This window comes from Sceloporus occidentalis, unplaced genomic scaffold (assembly GCF_023333645.1).
Source record: "Sceloporus occidentalis isolate IW3139 unplaced genomic scaffold, rSceOcc1.0.p SCAF_1, whole genome shotgun sequence".
In the NCBI taxonomy this organism is placed as follows: domain Eukaryota; kingdom Metazoa; phylum Chordata; class Lepidosauria; order Squamata; family Phrynosomatidae; genus Sceloporus; species Sceloporus occidentalis.
In genome coordinates this window covers 272,899,343-272,911,583 of record NW_028316981.1, presented here as the reverse complement: position 1 = coordinate 272,911,583, position 12,241 = coordinate 272,899,343, and the positions used below count along the sequence as shown (strand labels likewise).

General features: G+C 38.7%; 1 protein-coding gene across 1 annotated transcript in view; it reads left to right on the top strand.

The window, feature by feature from the left end:
- The window catches only part of LOC149323872 (versican core protein-like), a 179,607-nt gene that overhangs the window by 114,775 nt on the left and 52,591 nt on the right, over positions 1 to 12,241 (top strand). The window contains exons 9-10 of the mRNA XM_089493620.1: positions 262 to 375; positions 2,940 to 3,053. Coding sequence (XP_089349746.1) covers positions 262 to 375; positions 2,940 to 3,053 — 228 coding nt within the window. The remainder of the gene's footprint in view (positions 1 to 261; positions 376 to 2,939; positions 3,054 to 12,241) is intronic.

The following is a 12,241-nucleotide window of genomic DNA, read 5'->3' as shown; positions in this document are numbered from 1 at the left end:
TGAGTAAAGTTGCATTGCCAACATGGAAGATTGATAAGTGATTTACTGTTACTGTTGCACATTATGCTGAACTGATTTGTGTGCTGGGAGGGGGGCAAGAGAGGGTTGCTGCACAATCTGTGATTACAGGAAATTTGATAGCATTTGTTGGATAGATATTTTGACAGCTAGAAAGCGGATAATATATTTCTGCCTAAGAAGAATCAGAACCAGCAAATGTTTTTAGAGAATACAGCAATTTTCAATGAACTCATTTTACAGGTCAAGATCCATGCAAAAGCAACCCATGTCTACATGGGGGCACTTGCTACCCAAGAGATTCTTTCTACATCTGCACTTGTATGCCAGGTTTCAGTGGTGACCAGTGTGAAGTAGGTAAGAAACAAATACTTTATTGGTGTTTGAGTGTCTTACAGTAAGTGTTCCTCATGCAGAATAGGAAATGTCATTCCCATAGCGTACAGCAAGGACTGCCGAAGGTTCAGACTGAGTTTAGCAGATAGAGGAAAAGACACACTCCTTCACAATTCAGTGTATGGGGAAGCCAACCAACAAATTACATTGGATCTTAGGGGGAAAAAATTGAAAGTGGGAGAAGGCTTTAAAATATCCATTATATTAATTTGGTTTCCCCATGTGGCCTTCTGTATATAAGGGTACAACATAGCTTATGTATCACCAGTTTGTTTTCTGCATGCTTCTGTTTCTCTGGATAAATACAAAATCATTCTAGCCCAGGGCTTGGAATCATGAAGCCTATCAGCCAAATGGTGGTTGGGGAGGCCTAAGAAGCCCATGGGACTTTCCAGACCCCCTTCTTCTTCTTCTTCTTCAAAAAACAAAACAAAACAAAACTTTAAAACTACTAAACTTGCCATAAGTTTATAAATGCTGCTAACGTTTCTGGGAAAGTTGCTTCCTGTTGCTAATCAGATCAGTAGAATTTCGAAGATGGGAACACTATGTCCATAGGGAAGAATCATTGTCTAAAATACTCAAAACTCTCACAATGTCCACTCTGTTTGTCCACTAATTTGTTGAAGATCTATTTAAGGCAGGGGTAGGCAACCTGCGGCCCGCGGGCCGGATGCGGCCCGGCGAGGCCTTGGGACCGGCCCCAGCCCAGTCCTGCTGCCGATTGCCGCCGGGGCCTTTGGGGGGGCAATTGTCTATAGAAGCCTCAGAAACATGCATTTATCTTAACATTTTTTAAAAAATCAGCAAATTTTTTCACGTGTCCTCCATTTTTTATTTAAAAAGTGCCCTCCATTTGAAAATTTTGTCCTACATTTGTCCCGGTTTATTTATTTATTTAATTTTTAAAAAATTATTTAATTGTTTATTTTTTGGCTTCGGCCCCCCAGTTGTCTGAGGGACAGCTACCCGGCCCCCGGCTCTAAAGGGTTGCCTACCCCTGATTTAAGGAAACTTTCTGAATGGCTCTGGCAGGCTGATGTGTGAGAATATTCTGAAGGAATGATGTTTTTGTTTGTTTGTTAGGATAGCTGATTAGCCCATTTGAGCCCACAAAGGCAGAAAGAAATCTGATACAGACTTGAGGGACTTGTGAAAATCTTGCTTAAAGTTGTTTGATAATAAATAATAAAAAAACCTTTTTTTTCTATCCCACTTTTCTGTAGCAAGACAATCAAAGCGGCTACCATCTAAAACATCCATATACAATATTATACATAAAATGACAATTACCCCCCCCCCTTAAAAAGAATTAAATATATTACAATTAAAAGAGTTTTCAATCTATTAATAATAGTAATAGCCTAATGTGGGCAGGGTGGTGGTACTACATGGTGTGAGGGGGTATCATTCTGTGGCTGAGGAATTTTAGTCAGGAAAGGCCTGCCAGAAGAAATCTGTCTTGCCAGCTTTTTTGAAGCTGCCTAAGTTGGTAATTTGACAGATCTCGTCCGTCAGGCCGTTCCAAAGTCTGGGAGCAGTTGCAGAAAAAGCCCTCTTGGAGGTTGCAGTTAGTGTGGCCTTTGATCAGCCCGTATCTCTCAGATTTTTTCTCTTTTGGAGTTCCATACCCTCCAAATCTTCCAGTTTGCTAGGGGCAGCTCCAATTAATTCTCTGCCATTCCACTAAAAGTAAATTGTTTAAAATTACTTGCACTCGGTTAACTCAATGGGTGGAGAGGACAGGAGAGGAGAGTCTTACCCAGAGTAGGTTCTGGGTTAGAAAAAGTAAACTACTGTAGCCTCCTGAAGCTTGTGTGTTTTCCTCAATAATTTTTGCCATTTTGACCACATTGTGAACATTTTGGCCATGTGCGTTCTGGTTTTATTCTGTTAAATGTCAGTTCTATATTTTCTTCTAGATTGCCAGAAAGATATGAAAGAACTAAGAACTCATAAAAACAATGATGAGTGGACCAAACCAGTTGTTTAAAGCAGTATCTATAGCTGTTAAGTACACATCATAGCATACGTTCAGTGTTCCGTGGTTATTGCTTAGGTTGGATATTTATCCAAGTTAATTTTCCAGATTTTTTTTTAAAGATTGAGTTCCAATACTCTTCCCTCCAAGAGCACATGTTGTGACAGGTAGAAACAGAGTATGCATTACCCCACAATCATGCAGAATGGTTCCAAAAGACAGTACATGTGTGTGCCTTTTGTTTAGAAGTGTTCTCACAATTCTGAGATGTAAATTCTGCTCAGTGCTATGTGTATAAGTAGGAGAAATTTGTTCTGTGTTCCCATATTATGATGCTTGAAACCTACTGGTGAATAGAATAGGATAGAATAGAATAGAACAGAATAGAATAAGATAGGATAGAATCTTTATTACAGTCATAGATCAGCATAGATAACCTAGAGGTGGAGTTTCTTTACTTGACATGATTACTATGTATGAACTTTTAAAAAATGTCACCGTTGAAAAGATCTAATTTTAAATAAATTGTAATTTTCTTGGACAGATGTTGATGAATGTCAATCCAGCCCTTGCAGAAATGGAGCCACATGCATCGATGGAGTTAATACGTTTACCTGCCTTTGTCTTCCAAGTTATGTTGGAGCTCTTTGTGAAAAAGGTGAGTGAACAGTTTGAAATGTGTAAACAGTGTAACAAAAAATGACAAAAACAACAACATTCTCTGCAGGTTGAGTCTCCCTTATCCAACATGCTTGGTATCAGAAGTGTTTTGGATTTCAGATTTTTCTGGATTTTAGAATATTTGCATATACGTAATGAGATGCACGTCTAAACATGAAATTCATTTATCTTTCATGTACATGTTATACACATAGCTGAAGATAATTTTGTACATGGTACTTTTAAATAATTTTGTGCATAGAGACAAAGTTTGGGTACATTGAGCAACCAGAATACAAAGGTGTCAGTATCTTAGCCAGCCACATGGACAATTTTGCATTTTGGAGTATTTTGGAATTTAGAATTCCCTATAAGGGATACTCAACCTTATGGCTTCTTCCAATCTTAATAGCTTCTGTATAGTTAGAACCCTGCTAGAAATGATGCTAAACACAAGGAGCTTCTCAAGTTGAATATTTTATTGCATGTGTATGATGGGGTAGTGTTGAATGGACACAACCAACTGTTTGCTGGTTGGGAGGACAACTCTTATAGCAAGTATACGAGGAAAGTAGTCTATGTATGTTGGTATGTAGTTTGGAATTGCCTCTCATGCTTTTAGGCTGAAGTCCCAAACACACTTAGTGCTAGTGAGTAAGCTTCATTGAACTCAAAGAGAATGGTCTGTGATGTTTGAAAGCAGTCTTAACTATAGAAAATACACCTGATAAGAAAAAAAAAAGATCTTGGCACTTCCATCTTTCTCAGAGAGATAATTATTGTACTTTATTGACCAATCTTAATGCCAGATTTTAATGGACATCAGAAAGCAAAGCAGTTGCTATCTCAGCCACCCATGTGGACAATTTTGGATTCTGGAGTATTTCATACTTCAGAATTATGGATAAAGGGTACTCAACCTGCATCCAGAGAGGCTAAACATAATTTATTAATCATTAACTTAATGCAATACATTTTATTTGCATCTTCATTGAATTGTTTTCAGAGCAGTATGAAATGAACTGTAATACCTATTTTGACATATTATAACAAAAACAAATAAATGTAATAATAATAATAATAATAATAATAATAATAATAATAATAATAATAATAGGAGAGGAATTATGTACACTTCAAAATGTCAAGATGTTACCTTTTAAATTAGGAATTATTTTCTTCCTTTTGTGTGTGGGTTTTGTTTGTTTGTTTGTTTTGCATTCTCCTTCCTTATGATAAGAGTCATAATGGGTTGGGGGTGACAGCTGCAGTCTCTGTTACTGAGGAAGCCAATGGAAGTAAAGTGATGCCTTTAAGACTGACAGTTCTTAATATTTGGACATAATGTGAAACTGATTTACTAGAACATAAACACCTTCTTGTAACAGAATAGGAAGAAAGGGAAGAAGGCTAAAATGCAGGCCCAGTTCAGATTGATGCCAGTAAGAACAGAAGATCATTTGCAAACTGTACTAGGGCATTTTCTGGTGGAAAGGAGAAAGAACCTCATGCAATCTAGTGGGATCAGGAGTGGACCTAATACAAAATCAGATGAGGGTAAGGCCCCAACTGTTCATTTTGTCAGAATGCCTGCAGGAACCTGACTAGTCATAAGAAGAGCACAGAAGGATTGTGTGTCTGTGTGTATCTATATCTATATTAAATCTAGTTACCTCTAGGGTATAATTTTACTCAAAGCATACAAAAAGGCTATAGTCATACAGGACATTGTCATCAAAGTACCATAATATTTTCAGAAGATATTACACCTAGCCTCAGTTTTAAAAACACATCATCTGCATCTCTTTGTATGAACATTGTAAGTCTTTATTGGTTAATTATGTTGTTGTTAACTGCCTTTAAGTCAACTTCAGCTTATGGTGACTATATGAATTAGAGATCTCCAAGTCAACAGCCCTGCTCAGGCCTTACTGACTCAGGGCTGTGGCTTCATTGATTGAGTCTATCCATTTGTAACATGGTCTTCCTCTTTTCCTGCTACCTTCTGCCTTGTTAGACTCCTGAGATAAGGTTCATTGGAGAATGTCAGTGTCCTTCAGTCTAGCTCTGGAAAATGGCATCATATAATTTACAGATTCCAGGAGAGTAGGCAGTGACAATTATTTAGTACAACACACACACACACACACCCTTTGACCAAAAGATTTCTGATTGTATTAGACTGAAGACCCCACAATCAGATGCAAAAAGTCTTATCCTCAGCAAATTTCTCTGTGTTACATATATAGTACAGACAGACAGACATGATTACTTACATAAATGCAATATAGTATCATACATACATTCATAGTTTTAGAGAAGAGGAAAAGATAAACAGCCTAAAAATGCTAAGAAATTAGAAGTTTTCACCCCTCTCCCTCCCAAACAATATCATTTTTTTCACATTTTGATGAGGTGGTTTTTTTTTTTTTTTTGGTTTTTTTGCATTTTTCAATAGTTTGTGTCAAAAAAGTATTTTGCACTAAATGACTTTTTTCAAGGGGGGAAAAAGTTGGCCTTTTCCCTCTCCTACAGTGATGAAAAAAATCACATGCCAATTGAACTAATCTCTCCCCCCCCATGTCAAGATGTTGAAAGTCTTTCTCCTTAAGAATACACAATTTGTGAATATTCTTAACACCCCTATTTTAACATAATAGTTCTTACTTTGTTACACCAATGTAACATGTGTAAAATGATAAGAGGAAGTTCTCAACAGAGCTAAGAAGAGTTTCTGAAACTGGCATCATGTTTTATTTCTTCCTGTGTCTGGTCTTACGTCTTGCAGTCATGAGACACGAACACATGTTAGTCTAATGCCCTTCAAGAGATGCTAATTACGTAGCACTGTTGCTGTGGGACTGGCTTCCCAGTTCTGTTTTAGTATCACTTCCCTGCCCTACATTTGGAAAGGTGGTATTACCAAATAAACATGAACTTCTCAGCATGATTTTACAAGTCCTGTCCAAAGGTAACAGGGACATTTCCAAGAAGAATGAGGTGAACATTCTACTTGTGCAAATTACCCCTCAACCTCAATTGTAGCAGGTTTACCTTTAATCCCAAAAGTAGGAAAATACTATGCTTCTTTTTTCCATTGCACTTTGAGTAGATTCATTCACAGCTAAAACAAGAGTGTTCTCTAGAAATAATTTGAAAAATATTGGAAGGTTTCAGGTTTGCCTTTCATTCTAAGCCTACTAGGTGAAAGGCTGTGAATTTGCAAGTGCTTTTTAAAGACATCCACAAGTCTGAAAGGACTTAGTTTTGCTCTGTTTTGATAATAACAAAACCTTAGGTGTAGGACAGGATCCAGCTTCTGTTACATTTCCATTTTTCAGTTGTCTAGCATAGGCTGGAAAAGTCTTCTGAAATTAGTCTTTAATACAGGAATTTGACAATGTTTTTATACCAGAAGGAAGTTTCTCTGAATATATCTTTCCTTGATAAATCCATTACACTGAAATGGTCTGAAAAATTACAATACCTTTAATTTGTATTTTAATAACCCACCAAGGAGTAAATTGGAGATCATGTCAGAAACAGAACTCTACTCAGTCAGCACTGCAAACTTAAATTTCTTCCACTCACAGTCCTTTAGTGGTTTGGAACCACAGGAAGGCATGCAGTGCCAGATTTCCCATTCTACCAGACATTTAAAAAAAATGGACCAGCAAGCAGTTCCAGTTTCTTGCCATTCAACTGGCTTTCATTAGATTTAAAGCCAGGCCAAAAAGACAGAAGACTTTAGTTCTGCTCCACAGAAGGAATACATATATATAATGGTTGTGTTTCACAAGTCTGATATTTTCAAGAATACATTGCTATTTGCTGTGGTGGTGGTGAATCATGATCTGAATAACTTTTGAGGTACTTGTGGACATTTGGTTTCATCGTGAAAGTTATGGCAAGCAGAATAAAATAATTGTGATACATTTAACATTAATCCACTTTTGGTACTTTCTATGCTAAATGAACAATAACATGAAAATTTAAAAACAAGTCAGGCACCAGTTAATTCTAATTTCCACAGTGGAAATGGAGGAAGAGCTAAAATTGGGAAACTCCAATGCTGTTGACTCCTCTTCAGTGTTCCTAGCAGGGAGAGTGGTTAGAGACAGTAGGGAAGCATTTCTTAGTTATACTGATGCAGTAGATTCTGTGTTTCCATTTGAACAGATCAGACAGTCAGTGGTCATAAGGCATGGTGGTGCTCTTAGTTCACCTAGAAAATCAACATATGGCTCAAAGATTTGTTCAAATGACCTGCTGAATTGAACTGAATTCTGCTGGAGGAGGCTAACATTAAAACAATACAGTCCCATCCCAGTATCCCATCCCCCTTAAAATACAATTAAATAGTTCACAAATTAAAACATACCTTAAAATAATAGGCAAATCAAACAGTGGCTGTAGCAGAATTCAAGGGTATAACAGGTACAGACTTTTGGTGGCTGGTTACTGTATCTATTCAGGAAAGGCCTGCCAGAAAAGATCCTTCTTAACAGCTTTTTAAAAGCTATTTAAGTGGTAATGTGACGGATCTTTTCTAGTAGGCTGTTCCATAATCTGGGAGTGGTTGCTGAAAAGATCCTCTGGGCAGTTGCATGCAATCTAGTTTTAATAGGTTCCAATAAATTCCTCCCAGAGGACCTGAGTATGCGGGGTAGATTTTATGAGAGGAGGTGGTCCTGAAGATAGGTTGGACCCAAGCCATTTAGGGCTCTAAAAGTGTACTGTGCCAGGAAACGAATGGGCAGCCAGTGGAGCGATCTTAAAATCGGTGTTATGTGATCTCTTCTGGTTTTACCTGGGACCAGCCTGGCTGTCATGTTCTCCACTAATTGAAATTTCTGAACTAAGCACAAGGGTAGCCCCATGTAGAGTGCATTACAGAAATCGAGATGAGAGGTTACCAGTGAGTGCACCACAGTTTCTAGGTCCCTAACTTCCAGGAAGTTCTTCCTAGCATATCGGCCAAAGCTGGTAACAGGCGCTCCTGACCGTCGCATTTACCTGATTACAGTAGTCATCTGGAGCGACAGATCTAGGAGTACCCCCAGACTGCAAATACAGTTCTTTGTGAAGAATGTGACCCCATCTAGGACTGGAGGTTGTATCATAATACCTGGGATAGGGGCCACCACTGTAAGTACCTCCGTTTTGTCTGGATTCAGTTTCAATCTGTTTCTCCTCATCCAGTCCATTACTACTTTAAGACATTCATTGAGAGGAGAGACACCATCTGAAGCCAGAGCTGTAGACTGAGACATGAAGAAATATATCTGGGTGTCCTCAGCTTACTGATAACCCACCGCCCCTTGTCATAGCACTGAGATAAGCAAGTTTGTCATAGAACTGAGATCACCAAGATGGTAGAGGGAAGGACAGCACTACTACTAGAGAACATTGCATAGCACATAATTTGGTAACCTTTTTTTGGTAACAATTCTCAGCCCCCCCCCCCCCAGGGAATTTTGGTAGTTGTTGTCCAAAAACATAATTTTGTCAAGTTGTGAATGAAGAGACACTCTTGAATCCCTCATAGGAATGACCTCTTTAAAACTTATAGCTAGAACAAATCAAGGGGCATTTAATCTGGGGTTTGAATTGTTATTACTCTCTACTTAATTCTTTCTTTACAGCAGGGGTTGGAATTGTGTAGCCTTCCAGAAGTTGTTGGGCTATAGCTCACAGCAGCTCTAGCCAGCATAGCCACTGGTGAAGAATGCTGGGAGTTGCAGGTCCGGATAATTCCCATCCTTGCTTTACAGTCAAAGAGCCAATGGAATGTACTCAACTTTTTATTATTTTAATTGGGAAAAGGATACTGTGAGGAAATGAAACCAAGATTTTTGAAGCTCTGTAGAAAGTTGTTTAGACTAGAATTTGTTTCTTTCACCTTTTAAACTCTGTTTCTCTACTTGGTGCTATTTCTTCCTGGCAGTCTGATGAATCGCCTTTGCTTTAAAATCTCCCTTTTTAAAATATAAATGTTAAAGTTGAACTATCATGTGCCCAAATCCCAGCAGATATCCCTTAGCAAATGCAGATGTTTACCAAATGCAGATGTCCATTGAGCCTATTGCCAGAACTGCACAGATGCACTTGTGAGTAGATAATTCTCCCGGAGACAATATATCTCTCCATGACTTTACTTTCTCTCCTCCTCTGTTCTTCCATCTTTCCTACGCAAACTAAATGAATCCATTAATTTTTTTTAAAAAAAATTATAAGAGAGTCAAATATTGTATTTCCTGTTACCTCTGCCCATTCCTTTGTTCTGTAAATCACTGCAGTTTGGAAAGGAAAGAACCTTCTCACTTTGCCAATAGTTTCCAGTGGAGTTCTGCACAGCTGAACAGAACTGGGTGGAACAGGAGCAGGAAAAGTCGTGTCATTCTCTAGAGGCTGGCTTAGATTCAGAAGTCTTGTTTCATTAGGCTTTCAGTAGTATTTTATCTCTACTCCCAATAAGGTGAAGTCATTCTGGAATCTGAGATTAGGCTTGCCTTAAATAGGACTCAAAGGAGGACACTTCAGAAGTTGTAATCAGGCCAGGAAAGTAGAATTGTGGGAGCTCCTTGCCTCTGTGTGCTCATTTGGTCATCTGAACATACTGTGTTTAAAAACCATGGAAACATACAGTACAATTGGGGGGGGGGGGGGGAAATCAAGGTCATTTAGCTCAATGCCTTATTATTGCAAGAAATCAATGCCTGGAGAATTCTTGACAGGTGGCATCCAGCTCCTATGTGTGTGAGTGTGTGCGCACACGCGCTTTCAAGTTGTCTGTCAGCTTATGGTGACCTCATGAATTTCATAGAGATTTCTTAATCTCTTCAAAAAAAAGAGAAGGTGGTCAACAAGACAATTTTTAGTGGTGGGGAAATAGACAAACATTCTGGAGAAGTCTTTGGGTATCAGTTAAGGCTTCTGGGGGGGGGGGGGGATTAACATGTAACGACAAAAGTAACCTGCAGTGAATTTGTTTTGATTGGAAGGTATGCTATGAAGCTTCTAGAAAATCCTAAAATCATTTTAAAATAGAGTATTTTCCACATGCAAAAAGTAGTATAAACAAAATAACAGTGACTAGGGATTAAATGCTTATTGTGCCAGTCATTCTGTTATGATGATTTCAAGTGTAAGTAAAGCCCAGTACCCCATGATCTCTCTGCAGACATATAGAGAAAATGTCCACTTGAAATTACTTCAAAGATGCTACTTTCAAAAGCGAAGATTACTACTGTTTATACTCAACTATAAGTCGAGAAATTTATGCATCAAAATTGACCCCTAAATCCTGGGTCAACTTATATATGGGTCAATAGAAAGATCCTGAAACAAGCACCACTATGATGCCCTTCTCTTCCCCATTCTTCAGGCCTCGAGGCAGGGGTTTCTCTGTGTGTGTGTGTGTATGTGAGAGAGAGAGAGAGAGAGAGAGAGAATGTGAAAGAGTTTCTCAATCCAATTTGCAATCCTCTTCCCATCAAAGAAAAACCCCATTTAACACCATTTCTTTCCCTTCCCAGTCTGATTTGAAAGCCTTCTCTTACCATCAAAGAAACACTCCTTTTAGCTCCACTTTCTTCCCTTCTCAATCCGATTTTAAAGCCTTCTCTTACCATCAAAAAAGCACCTCATTTAACTCCTTTGGGCTGTACAGATTGCCCCTAAGGGGCAGCAGGCTGGCTGAGGATGCTGAGCCCTGACTCTGCCCACAGGTCAGCACAAATTGCTGCTCTGTACAGGCCCTTACTTTCTTCCCCAATCTGATGTTAAAACCCCTCCTCCACCACCTGGGAAGTGGTGTCAGGTGGTTGGTAGAGGTCTGGAGAAGTAGGGATAGAAGGATAACCCCCTAAGCCATTTGTTTGTCTTTTTGGCTGTTCACAGTATCCTCAGCACTTTTCTCCAGGACCACAACTGAAATGAGCTGATTTTCTTTCTGTCTGCTTTCTTCACTGTCCAGATCTCACATGCATAGATGGTGATGGGGAATACAGTGGTTTGGATTATCCTCACTTTAGTTTTTAGAGTTATATCTTTGCACTTTAGGATCTTGTCTATTTCTTTCATAGCTGCCCTTCCCATTCCTAGTCTTCTTCTGATTTCTTGATTACAATCTCCATTCTAATCAATATTTGATCCAAGGTATGGGAACTTTGACTGTTTTTTTTTTTGTTATCTAGGATAAATTCTTGTGGTCATTATTTTTGTTTTCTTGATGTTCCACATTAAGCTTACCTTGGTGATTTCTTCATTAACCTTCTTCAGTAATTGCTCCAGGTCCTTGTTGGTTTCTGAAATTCTCATTTCCTTCTTCCTCTGCTTATGTGGTTGGCACATAGACTTCGATTATCATGATGGTTATTGGTTTCCCCTGAAGCCTTATTGGCATAATTCAGTTGAACTTTACATTATATGCTTTGTCTGATTTTGCTATGTCCTTCATCACTATTAATGCTACTCCATTCTTTCTCCTTTTTTCCTTTCCTGAGTAGAACACTGTGTAGTTATCTAACTCAAAATGTCCAGTTTAGCTCGCTTGTTCATAGTATTGCTATGTTTATTCATTCCAGTCCATTTCTTTTCTCTTCTCTTTCTTTCTTTTTATTATGTCTAGCTTCCCTTGACTCATGCATCTCACATTCCATGTACTAGCACACCTCTGGACCTTATTTTCATTTTTAAACTTGCATGATGCATATCCTCTCTTCTTACTGAGTCCTGTTGTGCCTTTGACCACATCTCTATTTGTACTTGTTTTTTGTTCTGCGCTTTTAGTTCTTTGTGTCTCTGTGTCCTGTCCCTGTCCCTGTCTTGTGTTCTGTTTCGGATTGTCTCATCCTGGAGTCTTCTTGATGAAAGGTTATCACAACGAGGTTCACCTTTCCTTTCCTGCATGCAGTACTAACTTGAGTTAGCTTTGGTGTTACTGCTGCAATGTTGGAAAGGTCCTCCACCATTGTCACCTACAACTACTGCTACTGCCCAGTAGCTGTTCCACTTTCTATTCCAGGTCCCCTTCTTTCTATTCCCTTTCAGTCCTTGCTCTTAATATAACCTCTCAAGTCCAATTTCTCTAATTTCTCCTCCAGTTCTGCACCAGCATAAATACTTCTGTGTAGATTGTGCAAGGATTTTTCAAATATTTGCTTATGTAATAGTTTTCTCAGG